Source organism: Neopsephotus bourkii, unplaced genomic scaffold, assembly GCF_033783945.1.
Source record: "Neopsephotus bourkii isolate Nb327-2 ecotype Australia unplaced genomic scaffold, CSIRO-AGI_Nbou_v1 NB_1765, whole genome shotgun sequence".
Taxonomy (NCBI): domain Eukaryota; kingdom Metazoa; phylum Chordata; class Aves; order Psittaciformes; family Psittacidae; genus Neopsephotus; species Neopsephotus bourkii.
The window spans coordinates 8,745,381-8,759,715 of record NW_026902239.1 but is presented as its reverse complement, the minus strand read 5'-3'; the positions used below and the strand labels follow the sequence as shown (position 1 = coordinate 8,759,715).

Below are 14,335 nucleotides of genomic sequence, written 5' to 3'. Positions count from 1 at the left end.
CTGTGGGAAGCTCATGCTGGAGCAGGTTTGCTGCAGGACTTGTGATTCCTCAGGGGACCCCCACTGAAGCAGGCTGTTCTCGAAGGACTGCACCCCATGGAAGATACCCACACTGGATGAGTGCATAAGGAACTGCACGTCCATGGGAAGGACTCACGTTGGAGAAGTTGGTGGAGGACTGTCTGCTGCGGAGGAGACCTCATGCTGGAGCAGGGCAATAGTGTAAGGAGTCCTCCCACTGAGGAGGAAGGAGCAGCAGAGGATATATGTGGTAACTGACTGCAATCCCCCTTTCCCTTCCACCTGTGCTTCTGAGAAGCTGGAGAATTTGGGAGCGAAATTGGCCCCTGGAAGAAGGGAGGGGTAAGGAGACGGTGTCTTAAGATTTGGTTTTATTTCTCATTATCCTGCTCTGATTTGGCTGGTAATAAATTAATTTTCCCCCCAAGTCTGTGCTGCCCGTGTCAGTAACTGGTGACTGATCTCTCCCTGTTCTTATCTCGACCCACGAGCCTTTCGCTGTATCTTCTCTCCTCTGTCCAGCTGAGCAAGGCAGTGACAGATCCGGTGTCCAGCCAGGGTCAACCTACCATACGGAGATTTCTACCTGGGCAGGGGTCACGGGAAGGCAGGGTAGGGCGTCCCCACCTCCCGGCGCTCCCAGGCACCTTAGGGCCTCACCACAGGATGCCGGGAGAGCCGTAGCCCCCACGCTGCCGCCCCGGTTCCCGTTAGCCCAGCAGCACCGGTCAGGCCCCGCCCACGGAACAGGGCAACACGGTGTCACGTAGTGGCGTCACTCACGCACGCACGCGCGCGGTCCTTTCCCCCGCTCCCGCCGCCCCTCCCTCTCCGCGGCGTCAGAGTGGCGCGTTCGGCCACCGCGTCCGGCGTGTGACGTCGGCGCGTCCCGCTGTCCCGGCGGCGGGGCCGGAGGAGGCGGCAGGTGGTGGCGGCAGCTCCGGGCTGAGTGGCGGGTGAGTGCCGCACCGAGCGCATCCAGGCCCGGGCCGGGGGGCGGTGGAGGACGAGGAGGAGGCCGCCGCTAACGGCTGCTCCAACAGCGCCGCTCTTCCGCGGCCGCCCGGGGCCGGCGCTGCCCGCGAGCTGGGGTGGTCACCCTTAACAAAAGGCCGGTGAGCAGCCGTGCCCGGTATTGTTTTCGTGGAGGGGCGAGGGGGGAGTGTGGAATCACCACCACCACCCCCCGCCCTGTCTGCGGGATCACGTGACGGGCGCTGCCGGCCACCGCCGGTGCCCGCCGGGAAGCCCGGTGCGTGTCTCCTCTCCCACCGCCAGGCCGGGATCGGGCTGTTTCTTCCGGCAGCCCCCCCCCCCAGTTCTGCCTGGGAGACACGGCATCCCTCTGCCCGTGACGCGCTGGGCCCGGCCCCGCTTTGCAGGCTCCGTTGTGGTCGGCCGTAAAATAGGTCAGGAGCACCGGCTGCGGCGGCGTGATGCGGGGCAGAAACCCCCACCGAGCGCTTTAGTTCCTACACCGGTGAGCAGTGCCTTGAGTAGTTCCGTGCTGCGCGATGTGTCACACGCCTTTCAGAATGTCACTCGGCCCGGTGACTGGGGTGATGGCTTGGGTGAGGCCGGGATGGAAGGAACCCCTACAAACAGTCGTAGGAGAACAGTGCAAACAAGGAGCCGGTGTTTTGAGTGGAAGCGCTTTTGTTTCTTTGTGGTCGATGGTCGCGGGTCGACCGTTCGGATTGTGTTCCTTCGGAATGTTAAAATGGGACATGAAAATGGGTCCGGCTTCTGGTGCGATACGTGCTGCCACCGCTGAAAAATTATTACAGAATCTTTAGTTAATACGAGTTTTTCACGCAAAGGGCATAATCAGAATGCTGAAATACTTAAAACCAAACAAAAGTGTGGGTGTTTTCTGTGTATAACTTTTCTGTGCTGTGAAATACAATGAAATGCCGTAGGTTTTATTACTGGTGGTGTGGTACCACTGGTATACGTTGTATAATTACAGGGAGGAGTAGGGAGCAGAGCTTTAAAACGTTTTGCTTTTGTCAGGTTTGTAATACTAAAAACAGAGCCCTGCTACTTTGTTAGGTGCTGCCTCTGGACAGCGGGCTGCTGAAAAATAGCGCCCAAGGCCCCTCTAAAAATGCACTACCCCAAATTACAGTCCATAATAGTGCTGAAGACATGGTGAAATCTGAATATTGATTTGGTCATTTTGAGTAAATTCTTAAATGTCGCATGTTTGCAAGAACTTGATGCGCAGTCTTGCGCCGTTAATACTGGGATTTCTTTCCAAGTGAATCAAAGTAGTGATTGTTTCAGTTGCTACAATGCTGAATCCTTACTGAGTGAAAGGAAAAGCTCTGGTCTTGTTTCCTTCAAAATACACTGCATCAATTTAGGTGGAATTGAATTGTCATTTATTTAGAGAGCTGGAGCTGCATTTAAAGGATGTTGAACAGTGGACTACTGGAATTGATGGGGAAAAGGTCTTTTTGTTTAATGTTTTTTTCCTCTCTTCTGTGCATATTAGTCAAGTCTGCATATATAAAAAGACATTCATGTACTTTCTGTTTCTAAAGTGTCGGTAACTTCAGATGAATCAATTTCTGCTTCGTTTTCCACAAAATACCATTTTGTTTGAGTGATCTAACAGTTTTTCTGTTAAATAAATTGAAACAGGATATATGTTTAAAATTCAAATTCAGTGCTCCAATTGTAGCATAGAAGAAACTCATTTTGAATAAATATGTAGCAGTTTAATACCAAATTGATGTACTGTTCTGCACTTATGTGATCTTCTGTAATTCAGTTCCAAATGTACATAAAAGGGTTGTTCTTTTATTAACGTGTAATAGCAAAGAATGAGTAGTGACAGGCAACCTGAAGCCTCATCACAATCAGCAGTTTCTGAGGAATTGCTCTCAGTTTAAGAAACAGATACAGAAAAGTAAGAGCAGGAAACAGGTTATTTATCTGTTGTGCTATCCAGCACCCAGAGACAGTGTAAAAAGTACCTGGTAGACTCAGTACCATGAGCTGATATTATACTGACAGTAGCAGACTTTCAGACAGGAGAGTGATTCTTCCTTTTTAAAATAAACCCCAGCCACCTTTCTTCCTACTCTTGGGCTCATGGTGATTTGTAGGGAAGGGCATAACTGCAGAATTCTGGGCTTCTTTTTCCCGTCTGTGCCCTCTCCCCTCCTCCCTCTCCTCCATTTTCCCCCCACCCAGTGCTTGATTTATGAATTGGGGAGTTTGGGTGAATGGATGGCAAAATACATTAAAAAGTATGTAATCGCAGAAGAGCATTTATTCTTCTGAAGCAATGCTGGAGGTGCTGAGTTTCCAGCTTGGGAGGGGGTGTGTGAATGAATTTATGATGGCAGTTTTAGATTACAGAGTTGCAAAATTTGCAAGATCTGTCATTTGAAGTAGGACTCAAATAGTAGTCTCTGGTTTGGTTAGAAGCTGGTGTACCAATGGTTTGTGCTTGTTTGTTTTTAAAAAAATCAAAGCTTTTACCTACAGAGAAGTTCTCTTAAGACTGTAGGTAGCACTTCAGCCACATTTGGGAGCTGACTTCTTAAATATGTAGGTTTCTGGAATGTTTTGTTGTTGCTGTTGTTGTTTCCAAAGAAGTAACTGGAAAAAATGGTGTTGAGTCTGGTAGTTCAGTGGGAATCCAGTGGGCACAGTTGACTGAACTGACAAGCAACTGTTTCATTCCACCTCGGCCTAGTAAAAGCTTTACATTTTTCTTAAGGAGAACTTGAAACCATTCTGGGAAATATATCTGGTAGGAAGGCCACCACTTCAATGGGTTAATTAAACACTTCAAAAATCTTGAAAGCTGCATGGAAAAAGCAGACATGACTTCTCTCAGCAAGTATCCTGAGAGGCTTTCATGGGGCAAAGAGAACAGTTAAATGCTGGCTGAGCCTCAGTTTGGGAGGGGATGTTGCCCAATTTGAATTCATGCTTCTGGTCAGTGGGATTATTCTTCATCTGTTGCATCTTGAATGAAAGTTTCAAAATGGATGTGTGGTAGGATGCACAGATTTAGTGAATATGCACAAGGAAGGGATCCTTGCAGGTTGCCGCAGGTAGCGTAACTCCTCATACTACATAGAGAATTAATAAGTATAGAACATAGCTTTTACCCACTTAACTTTAAAGGAGGGAAAAAGTCCGGGAAGGAGTGTGTGTTTATAACCGTAAGTGTCTTTTAGCCCATTTAGTAAAATTGTCAAGACTGGCATTTTAAATAAATAACGATGTCATGAAATGTAGAGGTTACCTACATTCGTGACATTTCATGAAGTCAGCTTGGGAACTAGCTCCTGAAAAGAGCTATGCAGCAATTAGAAAGTTGCCTTACCATACTCCTGTAATTATGTCCTAATTGGATTCTTCTAGGTATAATTACATACCTTGAATATGTGAATGCATTTTTATTTCCTAAGAAATCTGCCAGAACAGAACCAGCCTTTTTCTCCCATCCCCACATAACATTTGTTTTTATGACATGCTGCGTCTAATGGTGGGTTGGAAGAGGTAGTGGATTGGAAGAGGTAGTAGATAAAAGGTTTCAAGTGATCCCTACAGAAGTAACAGCCAGCTCCCAAGATGACTGAACACCACCCCTTAGCATCAAGCTTGTTGCAACTGCCTCTTTGATCATAGGAAACATAGTATCTTGTCTGAGTGGATTAATAGAGCCAAAATTTTAATGCGATTGCAGCTCTTGGTTTCAGATTGAGGTGTGAAGAAAAGGGAAGCTGCTAGAACGATGAGGAGAGAAAAGGTGTGGATAGGCTTGTTAATTTTTGGATTTCTCCTTAGGAGCTTTTGCTATAAATAGCTGCACAGAATGTTACATGGAGCTCAGCTCTAAAGAAAATAACATTTGAGTAATGTGTCTTACATGGAATTCATCGGAACATTTCCCTCTGATGTTATTAATGATAAATTTTCGATCATTTGATGAAGCACAGATTACTGTAATATTAAATGGTCCCTGTTCTTTGAGGCCCTTATCATTCTTTGACTTTGCTTGACTTTTACGTGTGTGATCTGCATTGTATTTGTACTGAAATAATTCTTTCCCGGGGCAAATGGAAATCTTAATATGTGACATTCTCAGGTGTGCTTTACACCATTCCTATATATAACAATTTACAGCAAATGGAAATTATAGTTCAGAATGCTTATGAATCATCTTGAAAGCTACAGCCCAGAAGGAAGATACAACTTTTTGGCTCAACACTTTTTTTACAGAAGATTTCCAAACACTTTCTGTAACTAAGCATGGCTTTTACGTGTCAAGACCTTCTTGTTTAGGGTGTGAGAATGCGGCAGTGAAATTTTGATGGTCCCCCTTCAGCCCCTGAATTTGCAGATGCCTGTGTCCCTAGTGTGGAGTTATTTAGGTATGTGTTAGACACTTACTGGTTTCCAGTGATTATTACTTGTCTGTGAAATGACTTAGCTCAGATTCTGATTGGCAACATGCACAAAATGTCTTATGTCTGACATTACCTGCTAGGCTGAGGAGGTGTGTATTACCTCAGGGGTGTGGAGGCTGAGTTGCATCCTTGTCCTTTGTGGTTTTTTTTAGAGATCATCACATGCATTCATTCCATGAATGAACCTTGGAGCCCTTCAGCCAGCACTTTATAAAGAAATAAAGGAAGATCCCAATTAATCTTTTTTTTGTTTACCGTGTTAATCATCAAATCTAGGTCATAGAGATTGTGTATAAGCTAGTGTGGCGATGTCCACATGTAGATATATGAGGAAAAGCATGCTGAACAGTTCTGAGGTTCATTCATTAAATGAATGCATGTGATCTCTGAAAAAGAGGACAGGGACGCAGGGCTCTGAGCTACAACCTGCTTGAAATATGGAGAGGACCTAGGGGAAATCAGCTGTTTGAGTGCACTATTTTCTCCTCAAGCATCTGAAACTAGACCCTGTTAAGAGGCAAGATACAAACTTAGATAGCCCTTAGAACAGTATGATACGGATCGTTTTATAAAAAGCTTTAGGAAGCCATTGTGTTTAAAACAGCTGAGTGTAACAAGTCACTTTAATTAGAGGTTGAATTTGCGTAAACAATACGTTCCTAACTTTGGTCTTGTGTTTCGTTTTCTTTCCGTGGTCACTTAGTGGAAATGAGCTGTTAACTTATTATAGTTAAATATAGCTGCCTTTTGTAATACTTTGGAAAAAGATAATTTGCTCAAGGCAGACATCAAATTAATTGACATCAAAACTGGGGGCCAAAAGTGGTTATTGCAAAAAATAAAACAGAAGTCTGATGATATATTTATTGAAAATAGCCTGCCTCAGGTAAATGAAAACATAGTAGTTTCTCCCCTGTAACAGGACCATGGCATTGTATTCTGCTTCTTCATACCTCTGTACAACACTGTAATGGTGATATTATTTGCTTTCCATTAGTTTGCAGAGAAGCTGAAACACTGTAACGGACCGTTGGGCTGGACAAGTAAGGAATGAGCCAGGCTGGGAAAGAGGACCTGCCATCCTAGCTGGAGACATCTGAAGAGAGGACTCAAGAGAGTCTTGTAGCATGCTTCAGTAAAAATTATTAAGAAAACGTAAGCTGTTGTCTTGTTAATGTACTTACACGTGTCAGCTCCATGGCAGACTGCTTAATTGCAGCTAGAGTTTGACTTTAGTTTGAAAAATTACTCAGTTCTAGGGTGGTTTTGTGGGAATTTACTTCATCTTCCAGTAGTCCTCAAAGGCCTGGGGTCTTTTCATGTAATTTAATACATCACCTATTCCTTGCTTTGTGTGTTGATGAAGATGCTCTAGGCTGTGCACCCTAAGCTACAAATTAAATACTAAATATTTAGTATTAATATTAAATATTATATCTAATATTAAATAATAATACTAATAATTAAAAAACCACCCACAAAAGGATAATAGAGAGGTGGGATCTGGTAAGATTGTGGCCTAGCTCATTCTCAGTTGGCTGTATGTATGCTAAAATGCAGTGTTCAGATGCTTATTGTTCCCTTACTTATACCTAAATTGAGGATTTAAATACTTCACATGAAATTATTTTTAGAACTTGTCCTTGAGTTTGATTAATTTTTACCCTCACATTCAATAATGTAATTTTCCCTCTTGCCAGAAGTGACTTAAAGGAGCCCAACCCTACAAAAACCAGACCTTAACTGTTTGATAACAGTTCTAATATGAAGCCTTTTTTGATTAAACCTTGTTACAGATTACTGTTAATTTCAGGAAAAATATTTTGTGATCAGTTGCAATGAAAGTGGCTCCATAGCCATAACATAGCAGGGTACCGGTCCTAGATGGTTTTCCTTCTTTCTGAAGGACTACCTCTTCAGTAAAAATCTACATGTACGTCCTCAAAACAGCTTGTAAGCATACTCTGTGACCTACATTTTATAATTAAAAAGATAAACAAAAAAGGATTAATTAGGAACTTCCTTTAAAAACAGAAAGTGAGATAGCATCAGTTTAGTCGATATGAATCCTCAAATACCTAATTGTCCTGCATTCTGAGCACATTCAACTGCAGTTGTGCTTATCTTTTAGGAGTTTTAGTTGCTGGCTAACACTTGGTCAGAGATAAGGGTTTAGTCCTCCAGCTGTATTCATTTTACACGTAACATTTTCCTCAGAGTCACTAAAAATGACATAGGAAATTCAGGATAAGGTATTTACTCCTTTCCTTTCATACCCTGCATTATTGTCTTGCTCTAGAAAGAAATCTGTTAAGAACCCTGAAATTAATGGGTGACCTATTGAGTACAGTTCAAATGTTAGCATTTTTGTGCTTTCAGTAAACAGGTGAGAACTTTCACTCTGCTTTTAGTTTACTAATAAGTTAGTTTATGATATCAGAATTTGGTTTGTCAAAATGTGTTGCATTTATAATCCAAACAGTGCATTTTAATCCCCTCCAAAATCTTAATTATGGTACATGACTTGTATAGAAGTTACATATCTACAGGTTGTTTTAATCTTCTGAATCTGAAAAGGATAACCTTATGAAGTGTATTCAGGGAAAAGCAGTCTTTTGTAAAACTGTGGCTTGGCAATAAAAATCTGCTGCTGTGCCCTTTTGCACAGTAGTATCTCATTATGAGAGCACTTGAAAATTCAGATCCTTTACCTCAGCGAGCATGGTTAGCACAAATTGATCAATACATGGATTTCTCTTTCAGCTCTTTTGTGAGATACGGTTAGGTTGTATTTGTGGGCATATTCAGAAATCTCAATAGCTTTTCTTCCCCCCCTTTTTCTAATAAGTTTCTCATTATAAAATCCTAGTTTTAGTGAAAAATTCTGCTGCAAAATATAACCTTAAAAGTGTGAGGCTCCCAGAAAGCAACTTATTCACCACCTTGTTAGCATGGAACTCACAGATAGATGTGTACTGTACAGTAAAAAGACAGTTACTGGGTGGTAGGTTGTGCCATGTCTGTATCTGGCATGCTGATTTAAGATCTAGTATCCAGATTTGTCTTTAATCTCAGAGAAAGAAATTGAGATATGAAACTGAAACAGAGGTAGATGCAATTATGTTCTATTTCAGGAAAAAATATTTAAGCTGTAGAGCTTTTAGAAGAATGATTTGATAAAAAATGTATTAAAGAGGCATTGGTCTTACGAGAGGAAATTATAGTGATAGAAGGGAACAGGCAGCATACAGAAATACATTTTTTAAGTAAATAGCACTTAATACATTATTGCAAAGATAAATACAGAAGCTGACTGAAGCTTTTTTTTTATGTATTCATAAGATGTTTAAGGCAGCAGAGGCTTTTGCAGTAAATGAGGCATTTGCTGTTGAGGTAACACTTTCTGCTGGAAATGTGTGTAACGTTAGAACAGGCCATCCAGGGAGGTTTTGGTATCTCCATCCTTGCAGGCTTCAAAAAAGTCAACTAGCCAAAGCTGTGGCTGATCTTGTTTAGTTTAGTAGTAATGCCATGTGGAGCTGGAGACTGGTCTGCATTACCTCAAAAGGTTCCTTTTGGCACTCATGCCTGTGATAGTTTTGCATTAACTGTTCCTAGCTGCTTGTACAACAAAGACAAGTTTTGTTGAAAGGCTGGTTTGCTGAATATCAGCCTCAAAGTTCCTTGGGGATTTAAGTGAGAAAAGGCAGCTTTTGGGGCTCCATCTCCCAAAGCCCATTCTTCTCCCTCATTTCATATCTAGTATTTGGTTTGCTAATAAATAATAAAATAAGAACATAAAAGGCAAATTACCATGAAACAGACTGTGAAAGATTGCCATGGCAAAAATGTAGTTGAGAAGGCATTTGCATATTTAGACTAGAATTTTTCAACTACTGAAATCCTACACAATGCCAAAGTGACAGAGTTTTGCATACCCTTCTGTCTTACAGTTGGTTACAAAATCATCTCTAATACAGAAATACGATATGGGCAGATAAGGTAGGGGCAGCGACTTCACGCACCAATCAAATCATGGTTGCATATCTTCTGTGATATACTGCTCCTTCTGCTGGGCTACAGTTCCTTTAGAGATACACTCATAGAATTATAGAATAGTTAGGGTTGGAAAGGACCTTAAGATCATCAAGTTCCAACCCCCCTGCCATGGGCAGGGACGCCTCACACTAAACCGTGTCACCCAAGGCCTCGTCCAACCTGGTCTTGAGCACTGCCAGGGATGGACCATTCACAGCCTCCCTGGGCAACCCATTCCAGTGCCTCACCACCCTAACAGTAAAGAACTTCCTCCTTATATCCAATCTAAACTTCCTCTGTTTAAGTTTTAACCCATTACCCCTTGTCCTATCACTACAGTCCCTAATGAAGAGTCCCTCTCCAGCATCCTTGTAGGCCCCCTTCAGATACTGGAAGGCTGCTATGAGGTCTGCAAGCAGCCTTTTCTTCTCCAGGCTGAACAGCCTCAGCTTTCTCAGCCTGTCTTCATATGGGAGGTGCTCCAGTCCCCTGATCATCCTCGTGACCCTCCTCTGGACTTGTTCCAACAGATCCATGTCCTTTTCATGTTGAGGACACCAGAACTGCACAGAATACTCCAGGTGAAGTCTCACAAGAGCAGAGTAGAGGGGCAGGATCACATCCTTGGACCTGCTCGTCACGCTCCTTTTGATGCAGCCCAGGATATGGTTGGCTTTCTGGGCTGCGAGCGCACACTAAAGCTGGCTCATGTTCATTTTCTCATCAGTCAACACCCCAAGTCCTTCTCAGCAGGGCTGCTCTGAATCTCTTCTCTGATCAACCTGTAGCTGTGCCTGGGATTGCTCCAACCCAGGGGTAGGACCTTGCACTTGGCATGGTTAAACTTCATAAGTTTGGCATCAGCCCACCTCACAAGCATGTCAGTTATATCAGGGAGTTCACTTGGTGTTTAGGAAAAAGGAATCCAGGATATTTTTGGGGAGAGAAACCAAACAAAAAAAAAAACCCAAACAACCCCCCCCCCCCCCAAAAAAAAAAAAACAAAACAGAAAAAGCCCAACTGATTTTTCAAATCTGGTTCTTTCTGCATCCCTGTGGTTGTTCTGAGCTCAGTTTGAGGGATGGTATGCTAGGGTGCATAGGGACTAAGAAAGAGAGTGAGGGAATACTTCAGCTGCATGCTGCTGCCAGGTATATTTGCTAGTGTGGAAACCTAGTATGAGGTACTGTTCAGGCAATCCCTTAATCAAACAGATGATCACCAGTACTGTGAAGAGAGATTGTTTTAAGTTCGGTGTTTGCAGCTAGATCATCTCTTGAGGGAAGAACCAAGCTTCTTTAAATTTCCTAAGGAGGCTCCAAAGTAACTGTCTGACTGAAGGTTCATTAATCATAGTTAAGAAAAAGAACAGGAAATTCCAAAATTAATTTTCTAATTTGGCATGGTAACATGCTGAAAATTAAACAGATAGATTGGTGATTAGCAAAATGAATTTTCCCAGTACTCTAGTCTGTCAGCTGAGGAAGCAGAATATTAACCTGTCAGTTTCTTTTAGTTGAGCTTCATAAATGGTAACTTAAGGTGAGCATCTCATTCTATGTGTGTTGAGGTCAAAGGTGATGTAAGGTACCACTTCAGTTTGACACAGTAAACTGATTGAAATCTATCTTTGATCCTTTGCAGGATGGCTGGCTGTGGCGAAATAGATCATTCAATCAACATGCTTCCCACAAATAGGAAGACGAATGAGTCGTGTGCTAATGCAGCACCTTCCCTGACAGTCCCTGAATGTGCTATCTGTCTGCAAACGTGTGTGCATCCAGTAAGTCTGCCTTGTAAACATGTTTTCTGCTATCTGTGTGTGAAGGGAGCTTCTTGGCTTGGGAAACGATGTGCACTTTGCCGGCAGGAGATCCCAGAGGATTTTCTTGACAAACCAACTCTATTGTCACCAGAAGAACTCAAAGCAGCAAGCAGAGGCAATGGAGAATATGCTTGGTACTATGAAGGTAGAAATGGTTGGTGGCAGTATGATGAACGCACCAGCAGAGAGCTGGAAGATGCCTTCTCCAAGGGTAAAAAGAGCACTGAAATGCTAATTGCTGGGTTTTTATACATAGCAGACCTTGAAAATATGGTTCAGTATAGGAGAAATGAGCATGGACGCCGCAGAAAAATAAAACGGGACATAATAGATATACCAAAGAAGGGAGTGGCTGGGCTGAGGTTGGACTGTGACGCTAACACTGTCAACCTGGCAAGAGAGAGCTCCGCTGATGGTGCAGACAGCACACCGACTCTGGGGGCTGCGGCTGGGCAGCCTCTAGCATCCATTTCTGCTAGGCCCCTGCCATCGCTAGGTGGTCAAATGATGAGTCCTTCAACGCCATCACCTGATGCGAGCAATTCCCTAGAGAACTCTTTTGCCCACTTGCAAATAAATGAAGACAGTATGGCTGAAAGGAGTCACAGGGGAGAGGGAGAAGAAGACCATGAATCATCATCTTCTGGTAGGGTGCCAGCCCCCGACACCTCTGTTGAGGAGACCGAATCGGATGCTAGCAGCGATAGTGAGGATGTGTCTGCCCACCTTCAGCAGCACTTGTCCTCTGTCCAGCAAAGACACTTGAATGCAAGTGCAAGCCAGTTGGGGGTGGATAGACCAGTGGCAGGGGGTGGGGTGGCAAACACAAGTGTAAGATCTAGAAGGCCAGATGGACAGTGCACAGTCACTGAAGTTTAAATCTAGAGCCATGCGATTAAAAACTCAGTCATGTATCTGTAAATTTTCTGTCCACGTTGGCATTGCACTCAAACCTAGCAGTGTGTTTGGTGGGGAGGTGGGGTGACGGGGAGAAACAGCTTTGGCCTGTTTAACTTAAGTCTCTTAACATGTCTCAGCTGGAAGGCTATTAACTGTAGGAAACTGGGTTGTCCTGTTTAATGGTTTGAAAGCTGCTTAGCAATGCCCAGTTTTCTTGAAAATGTCTTGTGTTTATTTTGTAGCATTTTCCCCTTGGAGATACTCGATCCCTTTTTGGCCAATGTATATCTACTGTACAACTTGAATTGTCTTCATTATCTGACTGTTGCATTAAGTGTCTTACTACTTTCTGCATGGATTGATGTATGAAAAGAACATTAAAGCAATGTGGGAGCAGGCAAGATGTTGGGTGTGAGCAGGAAGCTTAATTTAATGTGAGAAAATAGATGTGAGCTTGGAGTTAAAAATGTGTTTTTATTAGACAAGAGCAATCATTTACCTTTCTTCAATGGAAATGTAAAAATGCTGTTAACTTTTGTTGCAAATTCTTACCTATACACTCTTCATGGCATTTTCATTGGCTTTGCCATATAGTCCTTGTAGGTTTGTTTTTGAGGTCTTTCTTGATCTGTCTTGTTTTTGTTACGGAATTTATAATTTAATAAAACTACATTTTATCAGTAACAATCTCAGATACGTCTCCCGTTTAATTGAGCTTCACTGGAAGAACTTTAAAGGAAATTATCATAAACCATCTTCCAGTGTTTGCCACAAAGGAGGACTTGCTCTGAATGTTATCTTCATGTTCTTGCATCCCAGACTTGGTGCCTGTCAAACACAATACTGTATGTCTTTCTGCTGAAAAATCGTGGGTTGCAGGCTTAATGCTGACACGGGCTTAACACTCATCTCTCATCTGAAAAGCTGATCAGCTCGCTTCAGTCCTACAGCAGGTAGAAGTACCACACACAGCCTTACTTCAGCAACAGAAACATTGAAGTAAAAGAGCATGGGTTATCAGACTTGACCCTGTAACAAAGAACACGGATGTTAAGGATGATATTGCTGTTCGTCTGTTCTTCATAGCAAAACCAGGGCACTGCAGGAAAGGTAGTTTTGTATTAGCAATCTAGGAGATGAGTTTCAACAAACTGTCTTCTGTGTATTGGAGAAGATGATTGAAAAGCACAGCTTGTCTTTTCTGTTGATAGCAGTTGGTTTACATTTTTTTCTCAAAGTGAGAAACGGCATTAGCTGATTCTGGACTCAGCCTTTAAAGTAAAGCTAATTAATTAATCTGCAATTCTGAGTACATGTATCCCTGCATAGAGAGGGATAGTAGCTGATACATAGATACTACATGTCTTCAAACAGAAGTTGCTGTTGGCAAGTAACCATTTGAAGGGAATTAGAAGGTCTGTTTTTTAGAAATGGTAGAATTAAACTTACTTATGAAATGTTCTCCTTGCTGTAATGATGGCTGCTGTGTCTGATCTTGGGCAAAGCTGTGCCAGCCCTCCAGTTTGTGTCCTTTGCCTGCAGGTAAGATCTGTGGGTCAAACAGCAAAGGAGTGCAGAGGAGATTAGGGTGGAAATAAGGAAGATTTCCTTCTTTCTTGTCAAGGAATGGATGCTCTCGATCACAGATTTTTACTGTCATTTTACAGTTCTGTAAGGAAATAAGCCAGTAAAATGGACTTCAGAAGGAAACAGGATATAATATTTTTTCTTTTATTTATTGGTTGCCAGCTGTCATTTCTTTGTTTTGAGTTAGCACACAGTGGCTCTAATCAAAGTCTGACTTTGTGCTGCAAAACCCTTCAGTAATGCCACCTCTGTTATATGCACACATTTTACTTAATCTGAGGGTATCTGCTGTTGAAGAAAGCAAGAAACAAAATACAAGAACTTGACTTGCTACATACTTAATTCCAAGATTATCAGCCCAAACAGCCTACAAATACTTTTATCAGTGATCATTCTTGAGGACTGTTGACCAAAGTAGGGAGGCAGACCTCTATTTGGCCGAATACCTGTGATGCTGCTTTTGGCTCCTGCTGGCTGCGAAGTACTAAAAGTAAGGCTGGTGAGAGCTTAATAGCCAATTATTGGAGT

The 14,335-nt window shown here is 42.7% G+C and overlaps 1 protein-coding gene across 3 annotated transcripts; it reads left to right on the top strand.

Moving 5' to 3' along the window:
• The first annotated feature begins 857 nt into the window (after nucleotides 1-857).
• RNF146 (ring finger protein 146) lies at nucleotides 858-12,912 on the top strand. 3 transcript variants are annotated; one of them, XM_061378424.1, is made up of 3 exons: nucleotides 858-977; nucleotides 6,454-6,611; nucleotides 11,140-12,912. In XM_061378424.1, the coding sequence occupies exon 3, from the start codon at nucleotides 11,141-11,143 to the stop codon at nucleotides 12,197-12,199; it is 1,059 nt and encodes a 352-aa protein (XP_061234408.1). In that variant the 5' UTR covers nucleotides 858-977; nucleotides 6,454-6,611; nucleotide 11,140; the 3' UTR covers nucleotides 12,200-12,912. The 3 variants fall into 3 exon arrangements, with proteins under 3 accessions (XP_061234408.1, XP_061234409.1, XP_061234407.1); XM_061378425.1 differs by lacking the exon at nucleotides 858-977 and adding an exon at nucleotides 2,786-5,420; XM_061378423.1 differs by lacking the exons at nucleotides 858-977; nucleotides 6,454-6,611 and adding an exon at nucleotides 10,559-10,646.
• Nucleotides 12,913-14,335: the final 1,423 nt, after the last annotated feature.

Bases quoted from the DNA above. Each gene is read 5' to 3' on its own strand.
- RNF146 (XM_061378423.1), top strand. From the start codon at position 10,582: ATGCTAGGGTGCATAGGGACTAAGAAAGAGAGTGAGGGAATACTTCAG. The intron at 10,647-11,139 runs GTATATTTGCTA...GATCCTTTGCAG, and splicing joins CAGCTGCATGCTGCTGCCAG to GATGGCTGGCTGTGGCGAAA.